This window comes from Sebastes umbrosus, chromosome 8 (assembly GCF_015220745.1).
Source record: "Sebastes umbrosus isolate fSebUmb1 chromosome 8, fSebUmb1.pri, whole genome shotgun sequence".
NCBI lineage: Eukaryota > Metazoa > Chordata > Actinopteri > Perciformes > Sebastidae > Sebastes > Sebastes umbrosus.
In genome coordinates, this window is record NC_051276.1 from 24,795,484 (window position 1) to 24,811,731 (window position 16,248).

Consider the following 16,248-nt stretch of genomic DNA (forward strand, 5'->3'; position numbering starts at 1 on the left):
ATATTTTTTTTCAGACTTTTTTTCAGACATTTTTCAGATATGATTTTCCGGACATTTTTTTAGATCTTATTTTTTTTCAGACTTTTTTTTCAGATATTTTTTTTCAGACTTTTTTTCAGATATTTTTTTAAGACATTTTTCAGATATTTTTTTTCAGACTTTTTTTTCAGACTTTTTTTCAGACTTTTTTTTCAGACTTTTTTTCAGACTTTTTTTGTCCGACATTTTTCAGATATTTTTTTTCAGACTTTTTTTCAGATATCTTTTTTCAGACTTTTTTTGTCCGACATTTTTCAGATATTTTTTTTAAGACATTTTTCAGATATTATTTTTAAGACATTTTTCAGATATTATTTTTCAGACTTTTTTTCAGACTTTTTTTTCAGATATCTTTTTTCAGACTTTTTTTGTCCGACATTTTTCAGATATTTTTTTTCAGACATTTTTCAGATATGATTTTCCGGACATTTTTTTAGATCTTATTTTTTTTCAGACTTTTTTTCAGATATTTTTTTCAGACTTTTTTTGTCCGACATTTTTCAGATATTTTTTTTCAGACTTTTTTTCAGATATTTTTTTCAGACTTTTTTTGTCCGACATTTTTCAGATATTTTTTTTCAGAGTTTTTTTTCAGATATCTTTTTTCAGACTTTTTTTCCGACATTTTTCAGATATTTTTTTTAAGATATTTTTCAGATATTATTTTTCAGACTTTTTTTCAGACTTTTTTTTCAGATATCTTTCTTCAGACTTTTTTTGTCCGACATTTTTCAGATATTTTTTTTCAGACATTTTTCAGATATGATTTTCCGGACATTTTTTTAGATCTTATTTTTTTCAGACTTTTTTTTCAGACTTTTTTTCAGACTTTTTTTTCAGATATTATTTTCAGACTTTTTTTTCCGACATTTTTCCGATATTTTTTTTCAGACTTTTTTTCAGAAATTTTTAAGATATGATTTTCTGGACATTTTTTTAGATCTTATTTTTTTTCAGACTTTTTTATCAGATATTTTTTTTCAGACTGTTTTTGTCCGACATTTTTCAGATATTTTTTTCAGACTTTTTTTTCAGACTTTTTTCAGACTTTTTTTTCAGACTTTTTTTCAGACTTTTTTTTCAGATATTTTTTTTCAAACTTTTTTTGTCCGACATTTTTCAGATATTTTTTTTCAGACTTTTTTTTCAGATATCTTTTTTCAGACTTTTTTTCAGATATTTTTTTAAGACATTTTTCAGATATTTTTTTTCAGACTTTTTTTCAGACTTTTTTTCAGACTTTTTTTTCAGACTTTTTTTCAGACTTTTTTTGTCCGACATTTTTCAGATATTTTTTTTCAGACTTTTTTTCAGATATCTTTTTTCAGACTTTTTTTGTCCGACATTTTTCAGATATTTTTTTTAAGACATTTTTCAGATATTATTTTTAAGACATTTTTCAGATATTATTTTTCAGACTTTTTTTGTCCGACATTTTTCAGATATTTTGTTTCAGACTTTTTTTCAGACATTTTTCAGATATGATTTTCCGGACATTTTTTTAGATCTTATTTTTTTTCAGATATTTTTTTCAGACTTTTTTTGTCCGACATTTTTCAGATATTTTTTTTCAGACTTTTTTTCAGACTTTTTTTTCAGATATCTTTTTTCAAACTTTTTTTGTCCGACATTTTTCAGATATTTTTTTTCAGACTTTTTTTTCAGATATCTTTTTTCAGACTTTTTTTGTCCGACATTTTTCAGATATTTTTTTTCAGACTTTTTTTCAGACATTTTTCAGATATTTTTTTTAAGACATTTTTCAGATATTATTTTTCAGACTTTTTTTCAGACTTTTTTTTCAGATATCTTTTTTCAGACTTTTTTTGTCCGACATTTTTCAGATATTTTTTTTCAGACATTTTTCAGATATGATTTTCCGGACATTTTTTTAGATCTTATTTTTTTTCAGACTTTTTTTCAGATATTTTTTTTAAGATATTTTTCAGATATTATTTTTCAGACTTTTTTTCAGACTTTTTTTTCAGATATCTTTTTTCAGACTTTTTTTGTCCGACATTTTTTTTCAGACTTTTTTTCAGACATTTTTCAGATATGATTTTCCGGACATTTTTTTTAGATCTTATTTTTTTCAGACTTTTTTTTCAGACTTTTTTTCAGACTTTTTTTTCAGACTTTTTTTGTCCGACATTTTTCAGATATTTTTTTTCAGACTTTTTTTCAGACATTTTTCAGATATGATTTTCCGGACATTTTTTTAGATCTTTTTTTTTTTCAGACTTTTTTTCAGACTTTTTTTTCAGACTTTTTTTGTCCGACATTTTTCAGATATTTTTTTTCAGACTTTTTTTGTCCGACATTTTTCAGATATTTTTTTTCAGACTTTTTTTTCAGACTTTTTTTCAGATATTTTTTTTCAGAGATTTTTCAGATATGATTTTCCGGACAATTTTTTAGATCTTATTTTTTTTCAGGCTTTTTTTCAGACTTTTTGTCCGACATTTTTCAGATATTTTTTTTCAAACATTTTTCAGATATGATTTTCCGGACATTTTTTTAGATCTTACTTTTTTTCAGACTTTTTTTTCAGATATTTTTTTTCAGACTTTTTTTGTCCGACATTTTTCAGATATTTTTGTTTCGGACATTTTTCAGATATTTTTTTTAAGACATTTTTCAGATATTTTTTTTCAGACTTTTTTTTCCAGACTTTTTTTCAGATATTTTTTTTCAGAGATTTTTCAGATATGATTTTCCGGACAATTTTTTAGATCTTATTTTTTTTCAGACTTTTTTTCAGACTTTTTGTCCGACATTTTTCAGATATTTTTTTTCAAACATTTTTCAGATATGATTTTCCGGACATTTTTTTAGATCTTACTTTTTTTCAGACTTTTTTTTCAGATATTTTTTTTCAGACTTTTTTTGTCCGACATTTTTCAGATATTTTTTTTCAGACTTTTTTTTCCAGACTTTTTTTCAGATATTTTTTTTCAGAGATTTTTCAGATATGATTTTCCGGACAATTTTTTAGATCTTATTTTTTTTCAGACTTTTTTTCAGACTTTTTGTCCGACATTTTTCAGATATTTTTTTTCAAACATTTTTCAGATATGATTTTCCGGACATTTTTTTAGATCTTACTTTTTTTCAGACTTTTTTTTCAGATATTTTTTTTCAGACTTTTTTTGTCCGACATTTTTCAGATATTTTTTTTCAGACTTTTTTTCAGACATTTTTCAGATATTTTTTTTAAGACATTTTTCAGATATTATTTTGCAGACTTTTTTTCAAACTTTTTTTTCAGATATCTTTTTTCAGACTTTTTTTTCAAACTTTTTTTTCAGATATCTTTTTTCAGACTTTTTTTGTCCGACATTTTTCAGATATTTTTGTTTCGGACATTTTTCAGATATTTATTTTAAGACATTTTTCAGATATTTTTTTTCAGACTTTTTTTGTCCGACATTTTTCAGATATTTTTTTTCAGACTTTTTTTCAGACATTTTTCAGATATGATTTTCTGGACATTTTTTTAGATCTTATTTTTTTTCAGACTTTTTTTTTCCGGACATTTTTCAGATATTTTTTTGTCCGACATTTTTCAGATAAATGTATAAATAGCCTCACCCAGACTCTGCCTCCAGCGGCCCCCAGGTAAATTGAGTTTGAGACCACTGCTTTAAGGTATTATGTCCCATAATTGCAATTATATTCTTTAACTTCAACATCAATGTTTTGTGTGTTTATTCAAAATGTTTCAAGTGTTACAGAACAGTGCCGAGTCACCTCATTATGACTACAGTGATGTCATCGCAAGGTGAAGTCTATGACAAAATCTCACTTTCATTGAAGAAGAGAGACATTTTCAGATGGTTTGGAGCCGCTTCTGAATTTCTGCACTGCAATCTGACACACACTCAAAGATTAACTTTTCTTTCACACCTTTATATCACAGCTGCTTCCTACTCTTTGCTTCCATGTTAGCAAACACCAGCTAACCTGCCTTAAGTGTCCCTTTACATCTGACTTCATACTGACAGAGTAAAATAGGAAACACACAGGAAGCCTGCAGTGTACGCATTGACTACTGACTACTGTGAGTAGATTTGTTTGTTTATGGCCTTGGTTTGAAGCAAATAACATGGCTAATAATTATTAATGATTACTTTAAATCAATTATAATCCATCATTATTGATATATATTTATAAATACTGAGTTTCAAATTCAGTATTGAGTTGATCGACTTAACCCCAACATTGTAATGTTACAGGGACGATTTGGACCTTTAAAGCCCCCCTCCAGTGTATTTTGGCATTTGTATGATATTTCCTATTTATTTGAGTCATTTCCTGACTAAGTTGATTAGCCACACTGTTTACAAAACAAATGATTAAATGATTTATTAATCAATGTTTGTCAAACCAAACCGCTGTATGTGTAGGGTCAGGTGTTGTCATGGATCTGTACTAATATAAGATCAGTCTGTGCTGATGATAAACTAGGAAAAAAAAGTTTGGAAACTTGTGTTTGGTGGATTATCTCTCTGTTGTTACAATGTTAATTGGCATTGTATTTTACATCGTTGGAAAGCCTGATTATTTACCTTCACAATGATGTCCAACTTGTGAGGATCATGCATTTGTGGGATGAGCAGCACAGCTGATTATGTGGGGAGCGCCCAAGAAAAATTTGCCAAAATGCTCTGCCAATGGCAAACAGTGTATCCCTTCTTTTTCCCAGTTTATTTAGCTACATATTGAGCTAATTATCTAACGTTAGCTTCACTATAATACACGTGACAGACTAGGGATGTCAAGGTATCAGAAATCTATGCAACCAAAGTACGGGGTTCTCATAACGTCACACCTGAAGGAGAGCCCCAGCCGTCCTCTGGCGAACTGATCATTGATTCACTAGAAAGCATTAAGTTTACTCACCGCGCTCATCTGCTAGTGTTATTCCAGCAGACAGCAGACAGCAACACAGAGACAGGAGCTCCGGAGCTGTTAACTCAAGTCTAATAACACCCGACATGTTAAAGTACAACAAGAAGACCCGTATCCTCCCGTCACCTGCAGCTCTCTGACACAACGGGAATTGGCGTGTATCCTCCAGCACTGGAGTCCAGGGTCTTTTATAGTTTACTTCACTCTAGTAGTCACTGAAGTTTTTACCGACACGCCTCCTTTTGGACGCCGCACACTAACGTGCAGGCTAAACCAATGGCACACTTTCCTACAAAAAAACTACCCTATGGCTTCTCTCTTTTTCCTCTTCTCTCGCTCCCCCTTCTTCTTCTTTCTCTCTCTCTCTGAAGAAAAAGTGATTCAGTTTTGAGTAAAAACCGGAAGAATGTAAATGACTCATAGCCTCTCTCTCTCTCTCTCTCTCTCTCTCTCATATACAAAATTGCACATTGGTCTCACCGTCACTTAACAAGTAAAGTTTATGCCCTTGTATTTTATGTTTTCTTTGTTAATTGTCATCTGTCTGTTTTATTTGTATCTCCCTCTCTTCATACCAGACACCCTCATCCCATACATGTTTTATATCATATCACACACACATTCCATTCACCGCTGTCCACACACACACAAATAAGCACAAAACATAATGTTGCACACTTGGACACAAAGTGACTTCCAGGCAGTGCATGAGTTTAAAATAAATCTTTACTTCTTCTCTGGAAACACAGAAACACAGCACATTAGCATTTAGACGTTTCTGTCAGATAACACTGCCTGAAATTACAGTTAATTAATATATCAGTTAACATTAATATACTTTTTTATTGAGGACATGATGAGATGTATACACAAAAAACAGCAGATGATAACAAGACCCATTCAGCCACTTGCCTATTTTACCAGCATCTGGCTCGTGGTGGGTGCATATAGCATTTCTTCACAGTCAGGATTGCACTTGGCAGATTCCGGCTTGGCAAACATAAACTTTTAAACTTTTCTAAAACAAATTCACTCAAACACAAAAGTAACATTTAAAGTTATTAAATATTCACACTCTAAAACATTTAGCTGTTAGCTTTAAGAGTTAGCTCAGAGTTACCTTTATAATAACTAAAGCCAGTGTGATTATATCTGCTGCCAGTTCTTTACTGTTATTTAACTGGGAAATTCCTAACAGTGCTCAGAGTTTCAAATATTTGAAACTAAATAAAATAATATACAATTGCATAAAGTGCATCTAGAAACTGTTTGTTTCTTCTTTCCCTGCTGACCTGCTGTGGAGATCCCTGATGGTGCCTCTGTTGTGCACTGTATAATGATGTAATGTATTTTGTCATACCAGTTGTTGCTGTCATGATTCAATGTTGTCTTGTTATGTGTTTGTATTCTTTATCAGACTAAAGTCCTGATGCTCAACCTTTAATGAATTTAGAGGTAGAGAAAACCATATCAACCGTTATTGCCTCATTTCACAAGCTGCATGTTTTTGCTGATGTTTTAAGGCACTACGTGATTAATACAAGTTACATTAATATTATTGTAATGAAAGCCTGAGATCTGTTGGCGTAACAGGTCGCCAGAATATTCAGAGCTCCTGTTTGGTTTGATCGTCTGAGCTTTTGGAACGAAATAATTGGCTCAATATGATCTTTTAAAAAACTCATCTCATTGTTTGCATATCACTCTGTTGGTTGAAGTTCTATGTACCTTGTTCATTTAGGTGTTATAGTATCTTTAACAACAGTCCAGTGTGACAGAGTGAAAATTCAAACAAGTCACAATATGATATAAAAACAGCATAATAAAACAGCGAGGCAACCCCTAATAAACCCTTTAGAATATAAATACAATACTGCACTAAAAAATGTCCAGAAACAAGGCCCAGCAGGGAATCTTTGGTCATAAAGCTCCATCTAGTGGCGTGATTGGATAAGGATTAAGTGGCTTCACATGAACACTTTGTCTTCACATGAACACTTTGTCTTCTCATGAGAACCTGCAGCAAAAAAAAAAAAGAATATATATATATTACATGAAGTCACATTTCTTTATCATATGCACAATATTTACAACAGAGCAGTATTTGGCTATATTTAGCTATACATTATCCTGCTTATTACACGGCTACTTCCTTAAGAAATCAATACTTTGACTCAAAAATGGTCCTCCGGAGGCCGACATTACAACTGCGCCTCTAGCAACGGTCTGTTATACATAGCAACATTAAATGATCAATAATCCCTCCAAAATACCACATTAAGACACCAAGACCTTGAGGAACACCATAGGAAAAGCCATGCTGTGATTTTTGGATCAAAAACTTTTGACATTTGGAGATTTCTGCTAGAATTGCATTGTTCTGTGATTGGATGGCAAGCAATCCTGTTGTGTAAACTGCTCAGAAACCCCCTTATTGTCAATCTAGCTAGGAAAGTAATCTATCCTCTGAATGCTCTAGGTCTCTAGTTTGTGGCTGTAAAGTTTCATGAGGCTGTGATTATCCTAGAGGTCACCACAGGTCATTTTATACAGTGAGGTCAAGTTTAAAGAAAATGGTCTCACTACAATGAAATGTCTACCATGGGGACTAACATCATCACACATGAATACAGTTGGGCTGATTGGATCCACAAGAGTCTCAGCTTTACAGTGATACCCAATTTATGTAATTCAAGACTGTTTAGGGACCCCAGCATGCAGAAATATTCAAACACACCATTTTAGAATAGGAGACAATAACACATTTATACTGCATGCAAAAAACTGCATGTGATTATCATAAAGTGGGCATGTCTGTAAAGGGGAGACTCGTGGGTATCCATAGAACCCATTTTCATTCACATATCTAGAAGTCAGAGGTCAAGGGACCCCTTTGAAAATGGCCATGAGAGTTTTTCCTCGCCAAAATTTTGGCCAACTTTGGAGCGTTATTTAACTTTCTTCAGGAGCAAGCTAGTATGACATGATTGGTACCAATGGATTCCTTAGATTTTCATATGATATCTGTACCTCTTAAAACTGAACCTGCTACAGCCTCTGAAAGACGGTAAAGTCAGTCAGGATCACGCGGGTCTCAGAGGGTTAATAGCTCATACTGTATTAGTTTCAGCAAAATTTCTGCTCATTGAAAACATATTCCACATACTGTATCTGTGTTCTCTGAGAAGTTGTGAATAAAGTTGTAATATCTGGAGGAAAAACTTGTAATATTACGAGAGTCCGGACCTCAGTGACCCCTTAGCTGGCTACGGCCATGTCTCAGTGGTGGTAATGAGGGAGGGGCGGATTTATCCTGCTGGTCCGCGGTCTGAACCAAAGACCTCCCGCCCACGAGCTCGCTTCTCTAAGGTCCTGACTGAGCCGTCGGACAGTTTGGGGCCATCGGTGAGCGTCTGTCGGTCTAGTTTTTGCAGTGTGTTCCGCACCGTCGGCTCTAGTCTGCCCGTGTCGGAGGTGTTTTGGCTGATTCAGCACGTTGAATCGGCGGCGGAGCCCGTCGTTGAGAGAATTCAATCTGATTGGCGGTTCAGTTTAAACGAATCAGTGCACGAGGAGAGAAACGGACACGAGGAAAGCAAGCCAAAGAGTAAAGTCACACAGAAGACTCTTCTCATTTTTCATCATCTCATCTGATCATTCCAACACACGGATATTTTGACATGAGACATGAACATCTGGAATAAAGCTAAGTGGTGAGTGAGAGTGGTGTCGAAACGTCGCTTTGTTTCATGTACGTATCATAACAACGGCTTGTATATCCGCCGTTCTCGGCCTTCCTGTTTCCCTTTTTGAATGATGAATACAGACTACCGCCGCCTGCTGGTGTGGAGAGTTATTTCCTCTCACGCAGGCGCAGAACGTACATGCTAACTGGCCATCGACTGTAGTCTTTGCGGTGTGTTCGAGTGCAACTTGTTGGCCGAGGCGACAGTTGCCGCTTGTCGGGTTGGTGTGCCTGGGTCTTCACCTTTAGGCCACCACTGCTTTTTAAACATCAGAACGAGAACCAGAGGCCTCATAAAGAAATTAAGTCTCAGTGGATTTTTTTACGACTGTAAATAGTAACATGATAAATCTTTTATCTGAGAAGACTACCGATTCTTGACATGAGGTGGTTGCTGTTAAGTATCTGTTATGTTGATGTCTGCACATTATAGATGTTAAAACAATCTATTATATAAACTTACCTTTATAACGGTATATTGTGATGAACAATACACCGTTAACAAATAGGAGCAGAATTAGAGCTGCAGCAATGATGGAAGCTCCCCATCCATCAATCCATGCTGTGACCTCCCTTTTGCAGGGCGCGTCCTCAAACAGTTTCTCTGGAACACATTACAAAAACCAAGTGTGACTCTCAGAATGTAACTGTATTTTAATTGTAGTTATAACCTACCTATGAAGATTAAAATGATATTTAAGAACATCTAAAATTATCTGCAGATAAAAACACCGGGACGAGTCTCACCAGGAACAGTGAAGTTAGCCTCAAACATGTGGTCGATGTCCTCCTGTTTGACTACACAGCAGAAGCGGTTGGTCGCGGTCCAGTTCACAATGATTTGGAGGGTGACGTCGTAGCGGTGTCTTCTCTCTGAGACCCGTGGCTCATCAGTAGGAAGGACGTTTCCATCACTGTCCTGCCACTGTAGCTTCGGCTGTGGGAACGCACCTCGAACGTCACAATTCAGCTGCACCCCGGCCTTTGTGACATCGACGATGGAGATGTAGGGCTCTGCCGCCCCTGTGAACAGAGTTAAGAATAAATTATAAACGACTGTTACAGCATTAGACATTTACTCTTCATCTCCTTCCTCTTTATAAATAGAGTGACACAGGAATGAGTCCTAAAACCCACTGCGAACACTATTTCTGACATCCTGTCTATTATCATGCCTTGATTTATACACAAGTTATTGTGCAATAAAACTCATTTTGAACTTATTTGAGTTTAAGATTTATAGAAAATATTGTTTTGGAAAACACAAAAACAAAATTGCAAACCAACCAGGCAGTCTGTCTGTCTTATTAAAAAGTCATCCTAAAAACGAATACACCAAGATTCAAATTTAGAAATAAATGAAATCATAAGCAGGCAGAGCAATAACAAGAGAAGATAATATTAATGTTAATAAAAAGCTAGGGCTGTTGTTGAAAACCTTAGTCGACTAACACTCATACAATTTTGTCGACTAATCGATTAGTTAATTTAATGGACAGATCTGTAAAAAGAATCACACTAAAGCACCACTTTAGATCTGGTGTTTACAGAGATGTGCTCACAAGTTTCTTGGAAATAAGTCATTCAGCATGAAAAAAGCATAAAAAATGACTAACCGACTAAATTAATCTTAGTCGACTGAGACCAAAACGACCGATTATGTCTAGTTCACACTACACAACTTTAGCCCTGATTTTGAGCTCCCTGACAAAAACCTAGAACACAGAAAAATCAACGTTGGCTTCTTATTAACACGGTGTGTTTCCGTGTAACGTGTCGGCGGATGCCTCTCTCATTCAGCAGCATTGTTATGTCTGTATAACGTTACACTACGATATCTCTCATCCCGTCATCCACCGCTTTTTTCTTTCTCACCGCGGACGGCCAGCAGCTCACGCACCTCGATGTCTCGCCACACTTCCACACACACTAAAGAAATCTTAGTCGGCTTGACACCAAAACGACCGATTAGTCGACTAATCGACTAAGAGGTGGCAGCCCTATAAAAAACCCGTAATCAAAACACAGATTCACACAATACAAGAAATGCAAAGCAGTAAAATGCAGAATATTCATGTTAATAGAAATATGCACTACAGGCAGTTGTGCTGCATTATTTGGCACCAACTGAAACCTGCAGAGCAGGATACAGTGCACACTATAAAATGTGACGCAATGATTGTGACCCACAATGCTCAACCTTAAAAGGATGGATAAGGATAAATCTGTTGTTTGGATGATGTCACTGATTTGCAACACAGACCAAGTATCCTGGAAGTGGGATCCCTCCTCTGTTGCTCTTCCTGAGGTTTCTTCCATTTTTTCCCTGTTAAAGGTTTTTTTTTTTGGTGGGGAGTTTTTCCTCATCCGATGAGAGGGTCGCATTGTAAAGGACAGAGGGTGTCGTATCCTGTACAGATCGTAAAGCCCCCTGAGGCAAATTTGTGATTTTGGGCTATACAAATAAAATTGACTTGACGGATCTCATCACTGATCTGTGTGCTGAAACTTTGTCGCCCTGCGTCTGGTTATCATTCACAAAACGCTGACAATACCGTCAAAGTGCTTCATCAGGGTGACGAACAACCCCTTAAGCTCAGATACTACATCCGCGTTTAGTGGTCAGTCAGAAAATGCAGATGTAGATCAGTGACATCATCAATATCATGAAAAATGAAATTAAAAATTAAAATATGAAAATATATTTCATCATGTATACACGAGGGAGACAAAGCTTTAGCACACACGTTGTCAGTGACTCACCATCAGTTTCCCCGTATTTGTTCTTCAAAGTCGAGAACTGTGGATCACATTCTAAAAGGAAAAACAATATTTTTACACTGTGACTGTGTGGTATCATCAACATCGAATGCAGGGAACAAAAGCTGAAAGTACGACTAAAAAGGATTTTCTAATAATAATCGACTATTTCCCCGTGATTTTCGAATAGTATTTTTTTATTGGACTGCACGTCCCTAATTCGGACTAGACAAATGGACTTTGACTGGTGAAAGCGCCCTTAGACACAGACACATGGGAAAATAAGGTCCATGTTGAAAAATAACAAAGTTAGCCTTTAATACTTCATTACACATCCTACAGTGTCTGTTAAATCGTCTAAGACATGTCTGTTTTCAACCAATCAACCAATTACAGAAAGCAAAACCTGTTGTAGTGTTGATACGGGCGTGTGACTGTTGTTTTAAGACAAAGATTTAGAACCTATCCTTTAAAGCTGAAGTAGGCGAGATTGGAGCAAATATGATAAAAAAAGTTATTTTTATAAAGCGGGTCGCTATATCGTGACAGTAGTACATGTAACAGGTAACTTGAAAAAAATCATGTGCCTCTGTGTCCTCCGGTGCTCCTAACGGCAACTGCAAGATTTCACAGACCGGAGGAAAACAACCAGTCAGAGGTGATCTGAGGTCTGCTGTCCATCTGCCGCTGTCAATCACTCGCGAACTCCGACCTAGCGGTCAAACTAGGCAACGCTGATCAAACATGAATTAATATTATGTTACATTAATGCCTATTTCTCGCCTCAAATGTTTTCAGAATCATCTTGTAGTGCACGGTTTAGCTGTAAAATTAGAAAGTTTGTGACGCCGCCGCCATTGTGAAATCTGGTGAAGGAACGCCAAGTACCGGTCACATGACCGGAGCACAGCCAATAGGAACGCTCTCTCAATGAAATGACCTGTGATTGGTCAAAGTCTCCCCTCACAGGCTAGATTTTCTAAAGCCTGTAAACAGAGCCATGAGGAGGTGTAGGGGTCTAGTTTTCTCTCAGAACACTTGAATTACAATATGCTGAAACGTTATTATGGAATTTTTGCCCAATGATGCCAAAAATATTCTGCCTACTGCCACTTTAACTGTTTTATGAGAGCACTCACCAACAACAAGCTCAACGTAGAATATTTGACGTGGCTGAAGACGTGGAAAATGACAGCTGTAGTTTCCACGGTCGGTCACCCTCGCATTTCTGATGATTATGGAGGCGTTGCCGTACTTCAGTTGATCTTGAAAATGTGAGACTCGACCTTTGAACGTCTCGCTCTGACCTCCTCGGCCATTGTTGTAATGAATGCCTGCATCATACAGGAACACCTCGCGTTCATCCTGCTGACCATCTTTCGTCCAGTCAAACAACTTTGACTGAATGTTCTCCTTGGTGCTGAGGGAACAGGGTAAGATGACATCACTTCCTTCTGCTGCAACCACTTTGACGACACCTGAAAGAAGAAACATATATTAATCATTATGTTTAAATAGAGAAAGTTAGAGTTAAAGCAGAAAACACATTTGCATGCCACCTCAATTACTCTGAAACACTAGTTTATAAGCATGTGAGTTTGTCAGATTATTTATGGATATTTGTCATGCTGATATAATTTAAGTATATTTAAGCTAACATGTATAAAATACCTGATGAGACACTTTAAGAGAGATGTTTTGTTTTTTGACAACTTTTAGACTGAGGGTTCAGAAGATCAGACTATTCTTCTATCGCATGTTCAAATATCACAAATTATTTCCAATGGAAAAGGTTTTCTTTGTCCTGGAGAAAAGTATATAACCTGTGAAATGTCTTCCTTCGAGGAGACACACTGCAAATGTCCCCACTGTGGGACTAATAAAGGAATATCTTATCTTATTCCTCTCTGACTTCTGGTGTCTTGTTTTGAAGGGACTATTTGTAACTTTCAGAAATGCTTCTTAACAGCGACACCTGTGGCCGTGAAATCAACGAAAGTCAGCGTCGAGCTCGCGCTTGCTCGCTCTCAATATACCTGAACCAGCATCGCTCAAAACAGTGAGGCGTCACACATCAGCTAAAACCACAATCGCATATGCGAGCGCGGCCAATTGCGGCCCGCAAGACGATATTTTGTGGCCCCCACCTTGATATGAAAGTTTAATGTTAGTGCGGCCCGCAAATTTTTTTTTTTTTTTTTTTTTTTTTTTAGATATTTTTTTTCAGACTTTTTTTCAGACTTTTTTATCAGATATCTTTTTTCAGACTTTTTTTGTCCGACATTTTTCAGATATTTTTTTTCAGACTTTTTTTCAGACATTTTTCAGATATGATTTTCCGGACATTTTTTTAGATCTTATTTTTTTTCAGACTTTTTTTTCAGATATTTTTTTTCAGACTTTTTTTCAGATATTTTTTTAAGACATTTTTCAGATATTTTTTTTCAGACTTTTTTTCAGACTTTTTTTTCAGACTTTTTTTCAGACTTTTTTTTCAGACTTTTTTTCAGACTTTTTTTGTCCGACATTTTTCAGATATTTTTTTTCAGACTTTTTTTCAGATATCTTTTTTCAGACTTTTTTTGTCCGACATTTTTCAGATATTTTTTTTAAGACATTTTTCAGATATTATTTTTAAGACATTTTTCAGATATTATTTTTCAGACTTTTTTTCAGACTTTTTTTTCAGATATCTTTTTTCAGACTTTTTTTCCGACATTTTTCAGATATTTTTTTAAGATATTTTTCAGATATTATTTTTCAGACTTTTTTTCAGACTTTTTTTTCAGATATCTTTCTTCAGACTTTTTTTGTCCGACATTTTTCAGATATTTTTTTTCAGACATTTTTCAGATATGATTTTCCGGACATTTTTTTAGATCTTATTTTTTTCAGACTTTTTTTTCAGACTTTTTTTCAGACTTTTTTTTCAGATATTATTTTCAGACTTTTTTTTCAGATATTTTTTTTCAGACTTTTTTTCAGATATTTTTTTAAGACATTTTTCAGATATTTTTTTTCAGACTTTTTTTCAGACTTTTTTTTCAGACTTTTTTTCAGACTTTTTTTTCAGACTTTTTTTCAGACTTTTTTTGTCCGACATTTTTCAGATATTTTTTTTCAGACTTTTTTTCAGATATCTTTTTTCAGACTTTTTTTGTCCGACATTTTTCAGATATTTTTTTTAAGACATTTTTCAGATATTATTTTTAAGACATTTTTCAGATATTATTTTTCAGACTTTTTTTCAGACTTTTTTTTCAGATATCTTTTTTCAGACTTTTTTTGTCCGACATTTTTCAGATATTTTTTTTCAGACATTTTTCAGATATGATTTTCCGGACATTTATTTAGATCTTATTTTTTTTCAGACTTTTTTTCAGATATTTTTTTCAGACTTTTTTTGTCCGACATTTTTCAGATATTTTTTTTCAGACTTTTTTTCAGATATTTTTTTCAGACTTTTTTTGTCCGACATTTTTCAGATATTTTTTTTCAGAGTTTTTTTTCAGATATCTTTTTTCAGACTTTTTTTCCGACATTTTTCAGATATTTTTTTTAAGATATTTTTCAGATATTATTTTTCAGACTTTTTTTCAGACTTTTTTTTCAGATATCTTTCTTCAGACTTTTTTGTCCGACATTTTTCAGATATTTTTTTTCAGACATTTTTCAGATATGATTTTCCGGACATTTTTTTAGATCTTATTTTTTTCAGACTTTTTTTTCAGACTTTTTTTCAGACTTTTTTTTCAGATATTATTTTCAGACTTTTTTTTCCGACATTTTTCCGATATTTTTTTTTCAGACTTTTTTTCAGAAATTTTTCAGATATGATTTTCTGGACATTTTTTTAGATCTTATTTTTTTTCAGACTTTTTTATCAGATATTTTTTTTCAGACTTTTTTTGTCCGACATTTTTCAGATATTTTTTTCAGACTTTTTTTCAGACTTTTTTCAGACTTTTTTTTCAGACTTTTTTTCAGACTTTTTTTTCAGATATTTTTTTTCAGACTTTTTTTCAGACATTTTTCAGATATGATTTTCCGGACATTTTTTTAGATGTTATTTTTTTTTCAAACTTTTTTTCAGACTTTTTTTTCAGATATTTTTTTCAGACTTTTTTTGTCCGACATTTTTCAGATATTTTTTTTCAGACTTTTTTTCAGACATTTTTCAGATATGATTTTCCGGACATTTTTTTAGATCTTATTTTTTTTCAGACTTTTTTTTCAGATATTTTTTTTCAGACTTTTTTTCAGATATTTTTTTAAGACATTTTTCAGATATTTTTTTTCAGACTTTTTTTCAGACTTTTTTTTCAGACTTTTTTTTCAGACTTTTTTTCAGACTTTTTTTGTCCGACATTTTTCAGATATTTTTTTTCAGACTTTTTTTCAGATATCTTTTTTCAGACTTTTTTTGTCCGACATTTTTCAGATATTTTTTTTAAGACATTTTTCAGATATTATTTTTAAGACATTTTTCAGATATTATTTTTCAGACTTTTTTTCAGACTTTTTTTTCAGATATCTTTTTTCAGACTTTTTTTGTCCGACATTTTTCAGATATTATTTTTAAGACATTTTTCAGATATTATTTTTCAGACTTTTTTTCAGACTTTTTTTTCAGATATCTTTTTTCAGACTTTTTTTGTCCGACATTTTTCAGATATTTTTTTTCAGACATTTTTCAGATATGATTTTCCGGACATTTTTTTAGATCTTATTTTTTTTCAGACTTTTTTTCAGATATTTTTTTCAGACTTTTTTTGTCCGACATTTTTCAGATA

General features: G+C 33.6%; 1 protein-coding gene across 1 annotated transcript in view; it reads right to left on the bottom strand.

Moving 5' to 3' along the window:
- The window catches only part of LOC119493474 (butyrophilin-like protein 2), a 53,657-nt gene that overhangs the window by 32,461 nt on the left and 4,948 nt on the right, over positions 1–16,248 (bottom strand). Inside the window, exon 2 of the mRNA XM_037778796.1 lies at positions 12,595–12,933. Within this exon, the coding sequence (XP_037634724.1) occupies positions 12,595–12,933 (339 nt within the window). The remainder of the gene's footprint in view (positions 1–12,594; positions 12,934–16,248) is intronic.